At 43.5% G+C, this 22,157-nt stretch overlaps 1 protein-coding gene across 2 annotated transcripts; it reads right to left on the bottom strand.

Moving 5' to 3' along the window:
- Nucleotides 1–549: 549 nt before the first annotated feature.
- LOC136965934 (poly(rC)-binding protein 3-like) lies at nt 550–7,849 on the bottom strand. Of its 2 annotated transcripts, none has more exons than XM_067260237.1 (12): nt 7,775–7,849; nt 7,613–7,636; nt 6,729–6,761; nt 6,173–6,289; nt 5,949–6,080; nt 5,601–5,729; nt 5,014–5,157; nt 4,126–4,167; nt 3,204–3,279; nt 2,439–2,491; nt 1,527–1,696; nt 550–604 (listed from the first exon to the last, which is right to left on the bottom strand). In XM_067260237.1, exons 1-12 carry the CDS (start codon nt 7,847–7,849, stop codon nt 550–552), a joined length of 1,050 nt encoding a protein of 349 aa, XP_067116338.1. The 2 variants fall into 2 exon arrangements, with proteins under 2 accessions (XP_067116338.1, XP_067116339.1); XM_067260238.1 differs by having other exon boundaries at nt 3,204–3,282; nt 5,083–5,157.
- Between the last annotated feature and the right edge of the window lie 14,308 nt (nt 7,850–22,157).

Raw genomic sequence — 22,157 nt, 5'->3', positions numbered from 1 at the left:
TTTTTTCTGACTTTTTTTCTGACAGTTTTATCGTTTTTTTGGGGGGGAAGGTAGGTGGATTCTGAAATCCAATGACGCAGCACTAACAGAGAAAGTTAGAAACAGAAATAGATAGCGAGATAGATGAAGAGTGAGAAGCGAGACAGAATAGAAGAATAACACAACTTTATCCTATTAAACATTCAACATGCTTCAACATCATTTCTAGAAAACAAAAGAAAAATCTAAATAATCAACAAAAACATTTTATTCTGTCCTCTGAAAATGTTGTCCCCCCCCTCTCCTTGAGCCCTTCAGCTTTAGGCGAGAGGGACAGGGAGATCTAAGGGCAATCCAGGTTTTATCAGTCTCATCCAGACCCCGTTGGAATACTCTTCAAAATGCAGAAAGGGAGGAAGTGAGGGTGTGCGTAAGTGAGAAAGGGAGGATGCATTTCCTAGAGTATTGAGACGGGGCCCCAGAGTCCAGTGGGCGTGGTCAGGGTCGTGAGGTGCGGGTCATCATATCTGCCGTGGTCATGTGATGGAGGGTTTTCAGCCAGTCAGGTTCTCAGGATGTAGTCATGGAGGAGGGGTCATTCCACATGGCTGCCACATCTCTGAACCTGCACAGAGGCATGATGGGAAAACAAACCAGCATTTAGTCGCAGGTTGAATGATGACATTTATGTATGTGTGTGTGTGTGTGTGTACACAAATGTAACTGTGACTGTATATGTTTTGTTTGCCTGTGTGCAGATGTTCCTATTGAATGATAAGGTAAGGCAAGGTGATCTTAGGTATACCCACAGGGCAATTTGTTGCACAGCCAGCAATCCATTCACAAATGATTAACACAAAAAAACATAATACAAATCTAGAATCTATTGGTCCTGCATCTTGGCAGATTATGTCTGTGACCAGATGAAAATAACCAGCAAATAAAAGACAAGGTGAAAACAGACTCAATAAAACAGGAATAAAACCTTCTCATAAAAGTGGTGTCAACATTAAAACTTCTAAACTTCCGATAGAAGTACATACACGCATGAGCCTTTGCACAAACAACATCAGTATTTGGCTAAAATTTTAATTTATAGATGTCAGATGGCTGAGGGGTTAGGGAATTGGCTATTAATCGGAAGGTTGCCGGTTTGATTCCTGGCCGAGAAAATTACATAGTGTCCTTGGGCAAGGCATTTCACCCTACTTGCCTCGGGGGGAATGTCTCTGTACTTACTGTAAGTCGCTCTGGATAAGAGCATCTGCTAAATGTAAATATATGGTCAATTATTGTCCCCAGATATACTTGAACGACCTTAACAGTCTGGTCATAAACAAAAGCAGGAAGAATAGAGGGAGGCTTCTTCCTAAAATCAATGATAATTTCCTTTGTTTTGGACACATTTATGTTCAAGAAGGAACATTTGCCCCAGTCACTAAATTCATCCACCGCTGGACCATGATTTGTTTCAGTATTACTGAGGAAGGACACTGAGGAAGGACAGGAATGATGTAACTTGTGTGTGTTTGTGTGCATTCCCTAACCTGGCATTGATGAGGTACTGAGCCAGGCTGATGTTGGCAGGGGTTCCGGTAATGGTGATCTGGCGTTCTGATGACCCTTCCATGGCATTAGCAATTTTGATCTGTGCCCCAGACATCTGACGGATCTCGTTGATTTTGGTTCCCTGGCGCCCGATTATGCAGCCTATTAGCTGGGAAGAAGATGGAGGAGGGACTTACAACAAGGGAATGATAAGAGAGGAGGGACACTGGCAAGGCAAGCCCCCACCCCCAGCACAGGCCCCGATGGATCTTGGTGGTATTGCATTTCCATTTTGGAATTGTTGGGGATTGTTCCAGTGATTTTATCCTATTAACTCCAGTCAAAATACACAATTCAAAATTCCCCAATAATTATTTGTCTGTTCTAAAACCCTGCTCAAAATAATAGCTTTTTCATCAAGATTTTTGCTGAACTATATTGAATTTTAAAATAAATCCGTAATGGGGAAAGTAGCACACCATTTCTTTGCTCATGTCAAAGGCAGCATAGATTTATTATTTGTTAAGTTTTGCTAGCTTTAATTCACCACTGTGCACTGAAACTAACAGGACACCATCTTTAAAACAGTTGTGATGCTTGATCTACTTAAAAATAGGTCTATGTGGCAAGGTCATCACACATAAACACAGACTCTCACATATAGGTTCACAGACACACACGAATACAATCCATGCATACAATCACTGAGTAACATACAGACCCAGATTCACGCACACACACACCCACAGACACCAACACAGACACATACAATTAGTCATGGATACAAACACACACTCTCTGTCTCTCTCTTACATACACATACACACACACACACACACACACACACACACAAACACAAGTACGGGAATCCAGTGAGATCCTGTAAAAGATTAAATGGCCCTCATACTCACATCATTGGGAATGGTGAGTTCATGAGTACTGGCCTGGTTACTGGCATCCAGACCTGCTGTGGATGAAGAAAGAGAGAGAGAACGAGAGTGGGAGAGAGAGAGGGTGAGGGTGAGAGAGGGGGGCGAGGAAAAGGAAAGAGCCAAAGGGAAAGATAAAGGGGGAAAGCAAGAAAGAGAGGGATGGGAGTAAGAGGAGGGAGATAAAAGGGAAAGACAGAGAGGGATGGATGAAGAGAGAGAGAGGAGAAACAGCATAAAATAGAGGTGGATGGGGAAAGGCGAAATACTCTAATATTATGTAGCTTTCTAGACCTGGGACTGGTTTTAGGGATCTTCCTGGAAAGGCCATAGATGGTCAGGACCCACCTGTGTGAGCCCAACAAACACGTAGTGTGTTTCACATGTTTTTGTTAGTTGTCCATTTCCAGAGCCTCAGCCCTAAGATACATTCAGTATGTACCCACCACAACCTCAGACAAGACCAAATAAAGAACGAAAACAAAAAACGACCTCCCCGTCAACGTCAACAATAGCAACCACCAGGGGGCGATGACACTGGCAGCACAAAGACCGACAGGAAGAGAAGGAGGAGGAGGAGGAGGAGGAGGAGGAGGAGGAGGAGGAGGAGAAGCAGGAGAAGAAGAAGAGAAAAGGAGAGACAGACCTAAAGAGAGACAGCGAGAAAAGAGGAGAGGAAGAGTGTGTCTCTGGAGGTATAGAAGAGAAGGATATTGGTAAAGGGTTGTGTTGTAGGTGACTACGTACCGGGGAAGGCAGGGGTGGTCTGTCCAAGGGGGGTAAAGGGGGTTTGCTGCATAGCCAACTGGTGGAGCTTGGTCAACTGCTGAGGGGGGTAGGAGGGACAGCAGAACTATGAGGTCATTGTTAAAACACACGCGCGCGACTGAACACACACACACACACACACCCAGGTCTGTCACAGAGAAAGGCTACAAGAAGACAGTGAGGACTGGCGGATCCGCAGAGACACAGAGACGTGGAGGAGAGTGAGAGAGATAAACAAAGAGAGAGGGGGGGGGGGTGGAGGAATGGAAGAGCAGAAACTCATGGAGGACTTGGCCTGAGTTTTGGGAGCGTGAGTCAGCACAAGCTCAGCCACCCTTACCTGACCATACAGCTTGTGGATTCCTTGTTGCAAAAAGAAGCACTGTCCCTGATTTCAATCTTTAGTGAGCTAAACCTTTCCTCAAAAACATGAATTGAAGAGATTTAAAAAGAGAATTGAAGAGATTTCAAAAGAGGCATATGATATCTGTAACCCACATGAATGTCTGGAATTAAGGTTGCGGTATGGTGACGATTTCATTCTCCACAGGCACCTGTGGTTGTTTGCCACAGTATATTCAAACAACAAATCTCTTCTTCTAATTTCTGTTTATTCTATCCCCATGTTTTCACAGGCCAAGCCTTATGGAGTTGGGCTCCTGACAGAATCCAGAGGAAGAGAGTAATTTCAGAGTTGAAAGAAACAGAAATTACCCTTTAGAGAAGTTGTATTAATATTATCGGTTAATATTAATACGAGGAGTGGAAGCAAAGAGAGGAATAGATTGTGGGGACTGGAATAAGATGGAGAGTAGAGAAAGAGAGAGAGTCATAAAAAGAAAGAGAGAGAGAGAGAAAGTGAGAAAGTGAGGAAAGGCTGCAGTGTGTTTTAGAAACTCACATCTGGATGCGGGATGGCATACTGTCCCTGGATGGTGTAGGCCTGGAGGAGGAAGAGGAGAGAACACTTACCATCTGTGGACTGTAGTTCCCCAGTACTACCACTAGATGGAGTGGAGTAGCTTCATTATGAACGTCATACACCGAGCCAGCTATCTTACAACATCCTGTAAGTGCTTTCAGTTTTATATTCTCAATAAATTACCCTTTTACATTGATTACATAGCCAACTAAAGTATACATAATATATATATATATAGTCAAACATACAATGTAAAACAATATGACAGCGATATGAAGCAAAGCACATGCAGGAATATGTTTTCTGAATGGAGGTCAGGAGACCCATGTCATGGGTTAGAGAATGAGATCAACTGTGACTAGATTGGATTTTTTTTTTTTGTGCAGATTCTCACATGAGTTAATTGAGAACTAGGCAACTAGCTCTACTCATGATGATCTAAACTGATCCCAGATCAGATGACCTGACACAGGGAGAGCACAGGGTGCTGGTGCTTGCACTCAGACAAAAGATTCATCCATGGACCTATTATTGAGGGGGTCTTCAGATGAACGTATTTTGATTATGTGACAAATTTCCATGTAACTGATTCAAACTGACTGTATTTCACCCAATATTTCCAATGGTGTAAGAACCATTTAGTTTTCTCAGAATTGTGTGGAAATGTACTGAGGTAATCAAAATACATTCATATTATTTGTGTGCTTGGGTGGGTCATAATAGGAACACGGTGAACGTGGCCATGCTAGTGGGTGTGAAGCAGTGAGGCAAGGTTGTGGTGAGGTTGTGACAAGGTTGTGACAAGGTAGTGTTGAGGTTGTGACAAGGTTGTGTTGAGGAGGGTGAGTAGAACCTGGAGACACTAACAGGCAGTGGCTGGTGCTGCAGTAAGAGGCTGAGGTTGGCTCCCGAGGCCCCCAGGGGGTCCGCTCTTACCTGGCCACCTGAAAAGAGGACCGGGGTGGAGGCAGGCTTGGGACGGTAGGGGATAGTGGCACCTTTAGGTGGGGACTGGGGAGAGGGGAAAGAGGGGAGAGAGGGTGTTAGAGAAGAGGGAAGTGTGTCGGAGAGAGAGACTATATGAAAATAGTTGGGAGCGAAGGAATGAGTGAGAGAGAAATATTCAGAGAAAAAGACACTGTGAGTGAAGATAGTAATTGTGTGTGTGTATGAAAGAGAGATGCAAGTAAGGTACAGACTAAGGGATAGTGCTTAGGGAGAAGGCAGTCAGTGACATCACACATGCATGTTCTTTATAGACACCATGTTGTGACATCACTTTCTGGTCCACAAGAGGTGCATTGAAAATGTAGATCAACCTGACTGAATCTGACAGTGTTGATTATTGATAATTAATCCTACAATGAATCCGACAGTTAATGATCAGCCGTGAATACTATTTCTAAGAGTGGGTAGCCTTGATTTGAGTCCTGGATCATCCCACAATACTTTACCTCCAGCATCACCACACAGATCTGCTTCACACACTGGATGATGGCCTCCGGGGCACCAGAGATGGTGACTGCTCGTTCTGTGGAGTTGGGCAGCATGTCCCCTGCCACCTGCACCTGTGAGCCGGTGGACTGGGGTGGGATTGAAGGGGGAAAGGGGTGGGGCGGGGGGCAGTATGCTGTCGTTAGTCCTCAAACCCTTCTAGTCAGGCAGCAATATACTTCTGTCATCACCCCCCCCCCCCCCCCACAACATACCCCCCCATTGCACCACTCCCCTCTCACATCTGTTTACTGTTGATCGTTCTCATTAAACCCTTATTAAATACATTAGTAGCCATCATTGCTTACCTCCCGCATCTCTTTGATTTTGGAGCCCCCCTTGCCTATGAGAGAGCCACACTGGCTGGCCGGCACAACCAGACGCAGGGTGACCGGGGGCTTGCTGGTGGCTGGGCTGTTGCTCATGGAGTTTATGATATCCTGGGAGGAGTACATGAAGGATGAATGTTTGGTATGACAAGTTGTGTGTAGACCCCATGTCTGCAAATGTGTATTGTGTGTGTATGTATTACCTCTTCAAACTTGTAGGCTATCATGGCGAAGGCCTTGAAGATGGCGTCTGTGGGTCCGGTGATAGTGACTATCCTCTCTGGACAGTTACCCTCAGAAATGTTGATACGGGCGCCACTCTGGAGGACCAACACACACATACACACACACACACACGTAAATACATTGTCTGTGTTTTTACTGAATATGCATATATGCAATATGCATCTTTTTGAACTTTGCCCCACAAGGGAGTCAAATGGCTGAGCGATGAGGGAGTCGGGCTAGTAATCTGAAGGTTGCGAGTTTGATTCCCTGCCGTGTCAATTGACGTTGTGTCCTTGGGCACAAGGCACTTCACCCTACTTGCTTCGGGGGGAATGTCCCTGTACTTACTGTAAGTCGCTCTGGATAAGAGTGTCTGCTAAATGACTAAATGTAAATGTAACCGCTTCACCATTTTCTTTTCTTTTTTCATTTGAGATACATTATTTAATTCATTCATTCATTCATCCATTCATTCACTTTTGATTCATTTGCTCATTCATCCATTCATTCATCCATTTATTCTGCACTTACCTCCTCACGCATCTTCTTCACCGTCTCTCCTTTCTGAAAGGAAAAAACAGACAGATCTATCAGATACCTAACCAGACCTACAGAAAGAACAGATACAGTCAACTCCAGAACTATTGGCCCCCCTTGGCAAAGATGAGTAAAAAGTGTTATAAAAAAGTCACCTTTTTGTAACTCATTTTTATATTTTCATGTTAGAGCAATCCAACCTTCAATTGAAGTAAAGGAAAGAAAATCAGATTTGAGAAATCTGTCATCAACAAATTGTTTTTTGGGAAATAATGTGTGCCACAATTATTGGCACCCCTACATTGAATGCTTTGTACAAGCTCCCTTTGCCAATAAAACTGCTCCCAGTCTTCTCTTCAACATCTATTAAGGTTGGAGAATACAGAGCATGAAATCTGAGAGCATTCCTCTCTCCAGAATCTCTCCAGATCATCCAGGGTCTTAGGTCCTCTCTTGTGCACTCTCCCCTTCAGCTCATTCCACCGCCAATAATTCTGGCACACATGGTTACTAGAAAAATATTTATTTCTTAATACCAGATTTATTTTCTCAAAATAAATACTTAAATTGAAAGTTGGCCCTCTCTCACCTCGATGGTGTAACAACTCAGATTGCCGTGCTAGCATTGACCACAAGGGAGCACTCTAACAACACAGCCAAGAGTGGACCCATAAACAGGACAGAAAACATTCATAAAGAGATTGTTCTCTTTTGTCCAATGTGACATGAAGTAGAATTACAAAAGGTGACCTCTTTATAAAACTTTTTACTCATCTTTGCCAAGGGGTGCCAATAATTCTGGAGTTGACTGTAGATTTATCAGAGTTTATCATCTCACTGGGTACAAAACATATGCGCTCAATTATTATAGTTCTTACCTTGCCAATAATGCTGCCCACCTCCTGGAGAGATAAAAAAGACCTGAGTCAGTATGAACATCCTGACGCTAGTGTTTGAACAAGACGGGTAGCTTTGATGTCCTTCGTATTGGACTGTGACCACTTGTGGCTTGCTGTTCTCAGCGGTGGAATGCAGCCTACCTTGCCGTGCATCAGAAGCCTGATGGTGAGGGTGACGTTCAAGCCGCCTTCTGACTGGACTTTGGTGGGTTCCATGTCGGGATTAGAAGTGAAGGAAGGGGTTTGGTTGTGTGAAAGAGGAGCGTCCCAGGGCCAATGAAAGTGTGATGGAGCAGCCAGCCAACCAGTCACCTGCAAGATGTAAACAAAGTTCCTTTGGTCTCCATCTTCTCTGCATTCTGTGTTTTTGATAACACAGCACAGGGCTGAATGTAAGCTGTATGGTAAAAACACTTCAAAAATAAAGGAGTTACAAATTATGTACACTACCGTTCAAAAGTTTGGGGTCACCCAGACAATTCAGACAGTTTTCCATGAAAACTCACACTTTTATTTATCAAATAAGTTGCAAAATGAATAGAAAATATAGTCAAGACATTTACAAGGTTAGAAATAATTATTTTTATTTGAAATATTAATTTTGTTCTTCAAACTTTGCTTTCGTCAAAGAATGCTCCATTTGCAGCAATTACAGCATTGGAGACCTTTGGCATTTTAATTCTAATTCTTCTAATCATCCATTAGTCTTCTAAGGTAATTAGCAAACACAATGTACCATTTGAACACTGTAGTGAGAGTTGCTTGAAATGGGCCTCTATACACCTATGTAGATATTTCATAAAAAAACAGACGTTTCCACCTAGAATAGTCATTTACCACATTAACAATGTATAGTGTTTTTCTGATTAATTTAATGTTATCTTCATTGAAAAAAAGTGCTTTTCTTTGAAAAATAAGGAAATTTCTAAGTGACCCCAAACTTTTGAACGGTAGTGTACATATATGTCATGTGACATGTCATATGAGTGTGCCAGTCTGTCTGATTATAGGGACTAATTAAGGATGTCTGTGATTGGACGTGGCTCACTCAGAAGCCTGTGCACCTTTCTGATCTCTCTGACCTCTGTGGTGTAACAACTCAGATCGTCGTGCTAGCATTGACCACAAGGGAGCACTCTAACAACAAAGCCAGGAGTGGACCCATAAACAGGACAGAAAACATTCCTAAAGAGATCTAAAAAATAAACGAAAATAGGGGACAGATTGAGAACGAAATTGGGTGTGGATTGCGGGAAAAATATCAGTTTCACTCCAAACATAGATAAAAGATAGACGTTGTACAATCCTTCGAGCAGAGGATCAGACCATGTGCTCTGACAGTCTGGATGGTTAGATGATACAATAGTTAAATAGTTAGGTTGAATGTTGAAACATGGCATGATTAGATGTTGGAGGGATTGTTTACGTAATTGTATGGTTGTGTGGTTGAATAGTTGGATGATAAAGTGCTACATGGCAGTGCTAGGAGTTGTGTGTTGCGGTGGTTGTGGTTGTGCGATTGTGTTTTTTGGTGGTAGGTTAATGGAGTGATTGGTTGGTGCAGTGGCAACACAGATAGACTACAGGAGGTCTCCCAGATCAGGCCAGGGAGGGATTCTGCTGCCAGATGTCTCTCTCTCCAATCTCCAACAGGAGGCCAGATTACGTAAACAGCCTTAATCTGGGTTTAAGAGGCGGGCCGGCCCAGTGGTGGAGTTCTGGGCAGAACCAAGGGACAGAAATAAACCCTGTAAGACTGGGGTCCTATAACCAAACACGCACTGGAGAGAGAGAAAGAGAGAGAGAGAGAGAGAGAGAGAGAGAGAGAGAGAGAGAGAGAGAGAGAGAGAGAGAGAGAGAAAGAGGTAGAGTGAAAGAGAGATGGATGGAGGGAGACATTTTGAAAAATAGAGATACGTATTGTCTTTGGGGGCAGAGGCAGTTCTATTGCTGGGTAGACAAATTTTTTTTATGGCATTTTGGAACTTATTCATGGCACAATCTTCTATTTCGCATGACTCAAATACATTGTGGTTGGCAATTCACGACCAATTCACGACCAGTAGGTTTGTATATGGAGTATGGAGTAGCTGTCTGAAGCTTTAACTCTCACTGTAAAATACTGTCAATCAAAGCAAAGATTTAGGACTGTCTTTTTTGGTTGACAATTTGATTTTTTATCAACTGGAAACAATTAAATTAGATTTTTATTGTTTTCATAAAACATTTTGAAAGTGTGTTAGAGAATGTGTTGTTTGTTGTTTTGGTGAATACGTGTGTGTTTGCATGTGACTATGTCTGTTGTTTGTGTCTGTGTTTCAACAGTGTGTATGCGTGTGTGTACATGTGTGTCCATGTGTAAGGTAACACAAGGTAAGAATACACACTTCCCTTTCGGCATCTTTCCTACGTGAATGAGGTCATCATTAAATGAGATATGTACTTCCATGGTGAAAGCCTGTCCTGCTCTATGCCGTTGCGAAGCACAATAGAATTAGGTCAAGGCCCTCTGAATCATACTGATGGGTAGGGGTGTGTGTGTGTGGGGGGGGGTTTGGGGGTTCCCTGAAGCCAACTGGTTCTATGTTACTAAAACAGAACAAGGTGCAGAACTTGCAGCAACACACTATCCATCCAACTATCCAGACACCTATGGGATTCTGATGTTCATATTTGAATTTAATGCAAGGCGAATGGATTGAGCTCCAAGGACATTGAGGACTATAGTGGTCTACTACCACTTATACATTGCACAACATTATACATTGACATTATACATTGACTCTGATTATGGGGTTCTGAGATCACCAATGTTCACATCATCATCATGATCTTCATCATGCAACATTTGCACACACCCTACACTTACTTCCTAGTTTTTTCCCACAGTTACTGACATGTTGATCAAGGACAGAAGTCAAAGTATTAACCAGCTGAGTGTGATAGTAGAATTTAAGAAAGAAATGGAAAATAATAATAATAATAGAGAATTTCTCGTGACATCTGATGGTGAAAGTGGGTCATGGGCGTCATGGCAGGGCTGCTGGCCTCCTCTACAGCCTCTATTGAATTAATCACGCTTTATGCTCGGATGGACAGGACCGCAGCGCGCAGAATGCCTCTTCCTTTCTCCCTCTCTTCCCTCCTGCCCTTTCTCCTCCTCATCCTCTCGCCACTCATCTGCCAACAGAAAAGAGTAGCACTATTTGGGGAGCTCCACTTCGACTCCTTTCTCCTTCCATCTTTAGCTTCTCCTTTTGTGCGTCTCACAATGAGCCGTCTCCAAATATAAAGGTGCGTTGGACTGCACATAACAGGAAACTCTTCACTTTAACCATGTCTAGAATGGTAGAGTGGTGGGAAAACATATGGCAGGAAGGTCTGTGAGGCTCTAAGTGGTTGAGGTTTTTCATTATGACAGGTGAGAGACTTAAGTTGGCTTCAATTTCCCCTTCATATTCTTTCTCTCCCAGATGATAATATCTCTTCTTCCAAATGACTCTCTCAAATCACAGACACTGATTATTGTCAACCTAAATACGTGAGAGTGAGAGAGTAAGAGAGAGAGAAGCCTGAGATCTGTTAAAAAAAGAAGAAAATATTGTGTGGTAAAGTAGGAGCAGTATACTAATCTAGGCCAACCCTTGGTCATCTGTCCATACTAATCCTCAGAGCTACAGATATGTCATTATGATATTTTCACATAAACCCTCCATAAGCATAGTACACTGCTTAAGCCCAAAGCCACAGTATCAGAGACAGAAGGAGAAAAATAGAGAGGCAGTGAGTGAGGGAGCAATCACTAACATCTGATTGGTGCCTGCTTCCTTACAATATTGATTTAGACAAACAATTGGAATGCTTTGTTCTTTTGGGGAATTGTATTTGCTTTTATTGTGGCAACACCGGTGTCTGTCAGCTCTAGTGGTCTGTGATCAGATTCAGATGAATGATTTGAACCTTTAGACGCTTAAAAAGCGAAGGAAGTCATCAACAAGTGGGTTGCACAAACAAACACACAATTTGTTGGTGACATTTGGAGATTAGATTTGAACATGAAGGGGGTCGAGGACAGAGCCAGAAGTATTTACCAAGCTATAATCATTGAGAAAAACCATCTGAAGTCTAAAACAACAGGAGTACCTGTACCATGAGTACTCAACTTCTGTTGGCTACATTAATGTCACCAAACTATCGTAGGCCTCCCAAACGTGAGTGTCCTTGGTTAGACCTCGCCCCATAAGGATGAACCCAACCATTTTTGTCCAACATGTCAGTACATAAACCAAACCTTGAAAAAGACGGAATGGCAATTTCAACCTAATTTCTCACTAGTGCCAGGAGGGTTTGCTTTTACTTTGAAACTAAATGTCTTTAGTCCTGGTCCTGATTATCACCCATATTAGCAAGAGTAATTTTTAATGTTTGGTGGTAAATCCTGGTTTTTGTTTTGACTTGTAGTGGTTCAAAATGTTTAAGAAATTCGTAACAGATGAAAACCTGAGAGCTATACTCCAACGTATTACAGTAAGCATTTATGTATGATAATTGGCCATGTTGATAATCAGTTTGAGCATTTCATAAAGCCCCAAAATGAATGTTAATGAAAACCAAGGACCCACAACATTTTGAAAACATGAAGTGGCGGGCTGAGGCTGAAATTGGGGTGTTTAGTAACTCTATAATGAGTAATGTACAGAAGAACCACCTACTGCATTGCAGGATTGTTCAGTATCTCTCTATCATTCAGCTTCTTTAAGAACACTGATTAAGAAATATTCCAGTTATTAAAAAGCACTTCAAAAGGCTCTAAAAGTCCAAATAAACAATTAAAGAACAGACAGGGGTTGAATACAATAGTTGCCTTTTGAGGTCTCCCAAATGTATGCTCCCAGTTTGCTGGGATGTGAGCAGCTCTGGCCTTGTCTGGCACTCACAAGGCTTGGCGAGTAGGCCTGGGTGGGGGCGTCTAGCAAACCAAACCAAATGCCCCTCCTCTACGCCACTATGACAGCATGCACTAGAGCTGTCACCCCACATCATCCGCTCGGGCGTTGAGACCAGCCTCCCCAGCCCCAGCCCCAGCGTCAGCCCCAGTCTCTCCAGCCTAAGCTTCAGTCTCTCCAGCCCCGACTCTCATCCTAATAGCCTCGGCCTTCAATTTAGCCTGAGGCCTAGCCTCTGTTCGCCCAGTAACAACCCCCGCCTATATCCCCAGCCTCAGTCCCAGCCTCAGTTTGTCCATCCCCGCCCGTAATTTCAATTTCCCTGTCCTAGCCGCCACCATTAAGCTCTAGCCTACAAATGCCAGAGCTAGCCTGTCCACTGCATAGTGTAATAGTGAGTAGATGGCAGCAAATATGCTAGTCCTGGCGAAACTAAGCTAAAATTAACTCTGGTTCCCCCTCAAAATCCCCCCTCCCTCCCATTTGTCCTCAACAGGGATGACAAAAAAACAAGGTTCTTAAACTCCTGTATAGCTACTAGAGTTCAGCAGAGAACAGGGAAGCGGCAGAGCAATGCGCAGCAAGCGCACCATGTTGTAATGAGACAGAGAAGAGCGTGAAGTCGGCCATTTTAGATTTGCCACGAACCAACATGAGATCATGATGAAGTCACAGGATACGACAGACGGACGGACGGACAAAAAAACACCCTGAAAAGACAGGCTGGCTGGAATGTCACTAAAGAAACCATTCAAGCTAAAGAGGTCTCATACAAATCAAAAGATAAAAAGTTAACTATTGTGGAAGAGTTTGATTGTAATAGTATTACATCGTTGGTACCCAACTATTTCCATTCTATATGGCATGATATTTGATTGAGCACTTGTGAATCGTCGTCTAAACAGTATTCCATCCATCAGAGAGGATGAAATAATAAAACAAAAGATTTACAATACAATAGTAGTAATCATGATAATAAATAAACAGCTACCTTGCTTGTTTTAACTCCTGATATCAATTCTAGATGTTGCTGCTTTTTAAACCTGACTGTCTCGTCATGGCCGTACATCTTTAGGTGCACCCCCTGCTCTACTTTCACCAAGAACATTGGAGCTAACACCTAATGACATCTCCGGCTAACAAGGCGATGGATAGAGCTAATATCGTCCTGATGATAATTGGGGATAACGATCGTTGTGAAACCCAGACACATCAACTCCATCGGCCATCAGGTTTAGTTAGCGCTCACAAAGGAACAAGGTCCTTCATTGTCGTTCTCTATAGAAAAAACATACTCATACATGTAATTTGTCAGACTGGTTAACGAGTGGTGTCGGAGCAATTAAAACCATCAGGGACTCTAGTATGTTGGAACAGAGTTTCTAGAAATGACAGCAAAGGCTCCCACACCAGGGACTATGGGGAAGACAACAGTTACCGGGGTACAAACAGGAGTCACACTGTCTACTCTCAGGGGGATATGGGAATATTTTCACAGCACATGGGGTCAGTCTTTGTATTTGACTACTGGAGGGTACACAAAGACACAAATTGGTGGGACAATGAATTAAGTTGAACCTATTGTCATTGTACATAGGATTGCAAAGTAAACCTGATCTAAATAACGACGCCAAATTAGATAATGAATCATTGATATGTCAACGAAACGCATCAGAGGTTTAGACTTTGATACCGTTCACCGATGTAAAGATAAAGTCCTTGATTATGAATTATTGATGCAGTTTCCTGACTCGGTATTGGTCAGCTTCTCATGCAAGTTTGAGAAAAGAGGCTCAACAAGCTTTTTTATCCTGAATAGTTTGCTACTACTGTACATACATGATCATATATTGAGTATATTTTTATCCATGAATATTTTCATTGAGTTGATGACACCATTGTAACCAACCATGGCCCTGAAAAAAAACAAATTTAACATCTTAAAAAAACAAGCTTTACCTTTGCGCTGCTTCAAACAGATGGCGACTACTTTCGACGTTTTGCAAAAGATGACAATAAAAAAAAAACTGCACAGAGAGAAAATGATTTTTCCTCTTTGGCTCTACCCAGGTTGAATCATGGAACTTGATTGGACAGCGAGACCAGGTCACATGGGCGACACGTGGATTCCGTCACTTCTCCGAATTATACGAGGAAACGAATACGCCTGGCGTCCTAGACCAACTATACTGTATATGATTTGGTTGTGACATCCCAACAGGAAGGGTGCAGATATGCAAGGGGCTGACTGTCCCCTTATCCCCCCATATCACCCCCCCCCCACGCCTCCCCCCCCACGCACCACCCAAAGGGGCAAGGGGAGGGTGCCCAATGAGATACAGTGGCATCAGGGATTGGGGTTGGGGGGAGGGGCTGGGAGTAGTGGGGAGGGGGATGGAGGGGTACGCATCAGAGCTCAAGTCCCCCTTGGGCACTCCTGTGGGACAATTGAGCACCCAGTCAGCCGGCCCTCATCCATCTACCCAGGCAACCAACCAACCAGCCAGACAGACAGACAGACAGACAGACAGACAGACAGACAGACAGACAGACAGACAGTCAGTTCATCTATTGATGATCATAGATGTGCGAACCAAAGTATTGAATCTGAAACTATGAACAGAGAGAACTACCAACCTTAATACCGTGACAGCCTCCTTGGCCCCTCTCCTCCACACACTATACTTCCTACCCTCTAGTGTACTATAGCCCCCAAGGCGCTGGGCACTGAAGGAAGGTATGGGAGTTCGGCCAAAGGGATACGGAAGGGATGCAGAGGTCACATGAAACCACAGACACACCAACACACACGTACACACAGACCACTACCGTCCTCCTGATTCTATGTTCCCCGGAGTTTAATCCGTGTGTGTGTGTGCATATATCTGTGTGTGTGTGGAATTACAGTGAGATTTAGAGGCATTCCGTCCAGATTATCCAATCCAGAGTAAATCCAGCGTCTGTGTCAGATGGACAGTTGTGCAGGGTTTAATCCCACGTCGTTAGGCTTTGGCCCTGGCAGCAGCAGAATGCTGGGTGGTGTGTGTGTGCAAGGGGTGAGCGGGGGCAGGGGTAGGGGGTTGTTGTACACACATGTCCCCCACAGCAATGACCCCCATACAGTGTGTGTGGGGGAAGAGAAAGGGGGTGATGGGGGTACATGTATTGGATTAGGTTTGACCTAGACAAAGTAGATGGTGAGGCGGCAAAAGAGAAACAAATAAATACATGATTTAACCCTGATGCCCTCTTCTCCGTGCCATGACTGTAGTTGTAATCTCAGTTTAACATAGAAAACCATAAGATTCTATATCCCAAGGTTTCTAAAAATGTGCATCTTGTTTGGCCCCAACCCCCTCGCTCCTTCTAAAACACATGCTGGTAGCCCCCCCCCCCCCCCCCCCCCCATCCTCCCGTCCGTAAAACAGCCCATGGGATAAAGCTACAAATAGAGCATTAAATTTGCTCCACATTGAATCATAAAAGAGGAAGTGGATGTCGGGTAAAACAGAGCAATGCGTCACAGAAGATGTGCTTTATATTCACAACAATGATGGCGTTCGTCTTCCAAATCCCACACTGGTATTACAAAATAGCACTAGCTACGCCAGCTCAGCCCAGATCAATACCAAGCCCAGTCCAGTTCAGTCCAGCCCAATACCCAGCCTATCCCAGCCCAGCACAATACTTAGCCCAGCCCAGCCCAATACCTATCCAAGAACAGCCCAATACCCAGCCCAGCTCAGCTCAGCCCATACCTAACCTGTCCCAGCTTGTCCAAGCCCAGCCCAGACCATTACCTAGCCTGTCCCAGCCAAGCCCAGTCAAATACCTTGCCCGGCCCTGACCAGCCCAGCATGGTGTCAGGGCATGGGGAGCTAATGTGGGCAGAAGGCCGTGAAGGACAGAGACATCAAAGGACAGTCGATCCCGGGGACTGTTGACTGGCGCCATGACAGTAACCAAAAGGGGCGGAGCTGATCCCTCTGAGGCCATAGATGAGTCTGTCTTTGCATGTATTTGGGTGTACGCCTTTGTGATCCTATGATTAAGTAGGTTCTGTTGATCTTGTAAAGAAGATGTGAGTGTGTGTATGTTCTCTTTGTTAGACTAGAATAACAATCTCATTGATTTGAAAGGACAACAAATCCTGGTCTGGTGGTATTGGATGTGTAGAGGCCAGTTGAAACTCCAGAACCCCCAGCCCCGAAGAGGAGGGACATACTACACACTGTACAGTGTCTAAACTTCATTGTCCTTAGACTGAAGAACAACACAAAGCACCTTCCTATTTCTCTGCTGCTTCTTTAAAAGGCTTCCTCTCAAATGCTCTCTCTCCCTCTCTCTCCTTGTTGTCTGTCTATGGCTAATGGAAAGTATGGCTTGACCCCTTTCTGTTCTGTGGTCAATGCAGCCAGTAATGGCTCCACATTGCCCCCAAGCTAAAACCAATAATGAATGTACCATGCTGTCTGAAATGGAACGTCTGTTATCTATGACTCCTGACTGTCTCTGGCTTCTCACAGAAACAAATGTGCCCTTGACTTCGGACAACAGGAATGTCAGGATCGGTAATGCTGAAATGGACAACCTTTTGGTTTGTTCAGTCAGATCCCCAATTTTCTTATGGGAAATGTACCTACGAAAAGTAATACACAGCAAATCCCAATTAAAGATCCACCGTGATAGGCCAAGTCATGAGAAGATTTCGAAACATATTCTCAGTTGCCGTCCAATCCGATGTGTTGTGTAAAGAGCAGGTTGGTGAAGCTGTCCTTTGTGGTAAGGACGGGATTACAAGCTGGAAGTATGGGTGGGTAGAGGGAGTAGCAGAGGGGGATAAGGGAAAACGAGAGGGGATATGGATGACAGAGGAAAGGAGGAAGACAGAGGAGAGGGGAATGAGGGTGGGATAAGGTTGAAGAAGAGAGAAGAGGGGGTAGGAAAGGTTGGGGCTGGGATTGGAAGAGGATCTGAGGAGGAGAGCTAAAGTGAAGACGAGAGTAGGAGGCTGGTCTCTTTATAATATCTGTCTCTTCAATTAAAGATGTAGAAAAGGGACTTTGTTACAAGGATGAAGCCATTAGCTGCAGGGTATCTCTCTCTTTCTCTCTCTTTCTCTCTCTCTCTCTCTCTCTCTCTCTCTCTCTCTCTCTCTCTCTCTCTCTCTCTCTCTCTCTCTCTCTCTTTCTCTCTCTCTCTCCCTCTCTCTCTCTCTCTCTCTCTCTCTCTCACTCTGTATGTATTCATGTCTCTCCCTTTCTCTCGTCTTTCGCAATCTCTCACTTTTTCTCCATCTTTCTGTCCCTCATTTTCTCTCTCATGGACATGTCATTCTCTCCGTGTCTCTATCTTCCTTTTACAAGCTCCCTTCGGCCACCCTACTCAGTGCAGTAACCCTGCCCTTTTACACAGCTCACACACTCGTAACAGGGTGTCGCTTGGACACAGATAATATTATCATAAATGTGTGTGTGTTGGTGGTGGTGTTATTTGAGGCTGCTATATGAACCGTTAGTTCCCATAACTGATTGTGTGATACGTATTGAAGTTGAACATGCCAGAGGCTGAGGCTGAGATCTACCCACACACACGAGAGGTGACATCATCCATGCCCCTATACCACCATCTTCAAGAAAATGTAAATCACTCAAATCTTCACTTGGTTAGAGGGATTGTACACACACACACACACACACAAATGCAAACACATTGTTTGAAAACATCAAGAGAAGGCCCCAGGAAAGCGGCTACTCCTCATATTGTGTAAAACACCAGACATCACAGGACACACTGAACACACATGGCTGCAAAACGCCAGGCTAAGAGGGGTGTTGAATATTTCAGAGGAACCAGACACACAATCCCTCACACACACGTATACACGCCCTTATGAGCAATGCAAAGGCCCTTGGTGATGACTGCCTGTGAGCTAGAGCTGCCAGTGTGACAGAAGCAGTTGTGGTGACAAAGGACACAAGTTCCCCTGGGTGTCAGAGATCAGACCTTAGACAGAGAGAGCGAAAGAAACCAGACACATGAGGGTGGAGAAGAAAAGGAGAAATATGTGGGACGAGGAGGGTTGAGACGTTGGGGGGAGAAGGGGGGGACAGGCTAAGAGGAGAGATAAGGAGAGAGAGAAAAAGAGAGAGAGATCAAGACATAAAGGAATAGGCAGAGTGAGAGAGGGAGGAGAAGGAGAAAGAGGAATACATATGACAGTATGGGAGAGATGACAAAGCTAGTTACAGTGGTAGAGGGGGAGGTGGCTAGGATGTTGTCAAGAGTTAAGCCAAACGCTGGACATTTACATCCAAGTCATCAATGCAATGTTTCAAGTTTTGTTTTAGGCATCATTTTACCAGTGTATGATGGAGCTGAAAGCAGGCTAGAATACTGCTGTTCACAAGTCATGCCATCTCTACATGAATGTTATTTGCACCTGGGGATACTTCACACGGCTGGGATGCCACACACACACACACACACACACCATATGTGGGCCTACTTAACGAGCCTATGCATGGCTGGCTTTCATCATTAGGAAACGTCAGAAATACAAACAATATTTTGAACATCCGTTTCCCCTCTAGCATACACAACACATCTTTTCGATGGAATGTTTGTGGCTGCTTTAGTAAGCTCCTGTGTGTGCGTGTGTGAGATTTTTGGGGTTAGCCCTGCAGAGTCTGTAACCCACCTGTGCTGTGTGATTATAAATATATTGTGCATGTAGGTCCTAATTCGGAAATGTTTAAATCAGGTTGATTATTCCACCTGATGTGTAACACCACTAGAGGATGAAGTGTGTGTATGCACATTTGTGTGTGTCTTACCAAATAAAGGTCCGGTAGACCTCCCCGCTCGTCTCCCCTTGGGCAGCAAAGAACCTTGTGTTACCCAACATTCTGGAACATTAGAGGAGGTTCCGCGTGTCCCTGCCTAAACCTCCAACAGAACACAACCGCGGGTAGGTACAAGCAAATTACACACTCTTCCATGATACGTTTAGAGACATCTGACTCATTTGTTCATCCACACATTTCAGTTTGTCTAAATAGAGCAAACCAATAACTAATTTCATAGAGAAAAAAATTGTGTTATTATCTTAAACTGTCAGAACAAAGATCTGATTATAGCAATCTTCTGGACAGTCTAAATGTTGCTTTTGTTAACCCTCGTGCTGCCTTCGGGTCACATGACCCAAAGGTTCATAACGAACCATCGTTGTGTTTACCCAATTTTACCCAATACAAAAACAAATAAAAATTATTTTCTTTTAACCTTCGCAATGTGGGGGGTCTGAGACAGCCCAACGGTTAAAAGAAAATGCTTCACTTTGTTTTTATATGCGGTAAAGTTGTCGCAATACGACGTGGGTCACAATGACTGATGGGTCAGAACGACCCGAAGATAACACAAGGGTTAAGAGTAAAATAAACCATGTGCTTAGATTTTTGGGTTTAACTCCTATCAGATAGCTCCCGATGTGGTGGGGACTGAAGAAGTGACTTGAGGTGAAGAAGAGTTTTAGGAAAAATTTGCTGAGATTACTGAGATGAATAAAGAAGTGGTTATTCTCACAGAGTATTACTCAGCATTCCTTCTTACACACACTACTGGATTAACTGGAAGACAAGCTGTAGGCCATAAAGTGGTCAACAAGGGGATGTTTTCAGTTCAACATGTCAGCAGTGCCCTCTACTGGTACCTGTGTTAAAATTCAATTCCATGTTATGACCTCCTTAACAGCGCCTCCTTGTGTCATTCTCTTGACTAAAGCCCTTTTGAATCTGTCTCACTGCCTATGGCAGGCTGTCCTTCCCAACCTAAACACATATTACAAAACACACACACACACACATATATATGTATATATATATATATATATATATATATATATATATATACATATATATATACACATATATATATATATATATATCTTATATCTTCTTCATATATATATATATCTTATATCTTGGTCACTACAATAGATTTAACCATGCTGCAGTCAGAAGGATCAGATCCGAATTAGACCAATTGCTGCTGAATCAACTAAGCTTCCAGTAAAACACTTTTTAACTTTTAGAAATTGTGCCTAGATAATGGAGGAATTATCTGCCATGCATATATTTAAGTCAGCGAAAATATACAGTGACTCAGCAATCATGAGCTTTGATGTGTACCAATAGCCTGGCTCTGCCCTCTTACGTACTTCGGCACAATTTGATTTTGCTTCTGTACTAGGTCTGGGATTTTGGTGTATTAGTCGGTTTTCAGAAAAAGAAAAGCTGTAGGTCCAATCAGCGAAGAGAGGGAGTGGCTGAGAACGATGACGTTGATGTCGTGCACTAGTTTAGTGATGGGCATTCCGGCTCTTTTGGCTCCCGAACGGCTCTTTAAAAAATACATGTTTAACTATGAGTTTGACTATGATAGTTGTGAAAACAATTTGAATTAAATTATTAAATCATACTCTATCTTAACCACAATGTCTTTAAAAATGCATCGATTTGTTATGGCTCTCCGAGTTTAGACTACTCGTCTAACTGAGTGTGAGTTGGCTCGGCCCTCCCTCATACAATAGGCCTATAATTGGTTGACACCGCGTATATGATTGACAGGAACAGAATGTGAGGATGATCGTGTGCGACTTTAGGCCTGCAAGTATTTTTTTGAGTAGCTATATATCAAGTATATTTTTATTAAATTATCATAAATTATTTTAAATACAATTAAAATTCATTATTTAATAATCATTACATTTGTATAGGCTATATTAATCGATATTCGAGCCAGCTCCCGACGTTCACCTACAGTCCTACACGAACGACCCAGTGATGGGCCATCATTACTAGTTTGAGTTGTAGTTCAGTAATGGCGACGGAGAAAGATGCGAGCGAAGCTATTCGGTCGGTTGTGGCAACGCTGCCGAATATCCATAAGTTAAAGCCGGAGCAAGAACAATCCTTGCTGAGTTTTGTTGGTGGCCATGATGTTGTGGCCCTCCTCCCCACGGGGTTCGGGAAAAGTTAGATTTTCCAGCTATGGCAGCTAGCTCCGTTACAGTAGTGGTGAAGGAGTTGGCTAAGGCGAACGCTAGCGATTGGTTATGGCAGATCAGAGTGGCTCTGGGCAGATGCAATAGTTTTAAACTTCAACAGTACCCGCCTTCAAGAAAGTTAACGCTTGTCAATGGAGCGATCCCAGACCTATGTCCCAGACCCTCTGTACAAATGAAATGTACGAGGGTCTGGACCAGGCTAGTGTACCAAGGCCTGTACCCTGAAACCTGAGGTGAAGTTGTGCGTAAGGTACACAGTAGTTACCGTATACCTCCGCGGAAAATAATTTACCGTGAGACAAGCATTGTGATTTGTTCTGTAAATAGTGAGAGATATCAATCTAATTAAAGTTAGCCAGCACCCCTTGTTCAAAAACGGTTAATTCCCAGTCATTCATTGTAATGTCAATTCATTTTTTACAGCAGAGCAATGACCTTTAACCAAACGTTGACAACTGGTTGATAAAACTTGAGAGCTCAGTTGAGTAATATCACGATTGAAGTGCACTGG

The sequence above is a fragment of the Osmerus mordax genome, chromosome 22, assembly GCF_038355195.1.
Source record: "Osmerus mordax isolate fOsmMor3 chromosome 22, fOsmMor3.pri, whole genome shotgun sequence".
NCBI lineage: Eukaryota > Metazoa > Chordata > Actinopteri > Osmeriformes > Osmeridae > Osmerus > Osmerus mordax.
The sequence above is the reverse complement of the archived record's forward strand: the minus strand, read 5'-3'. Positions and strand labels throughout refer to the sequence as shown.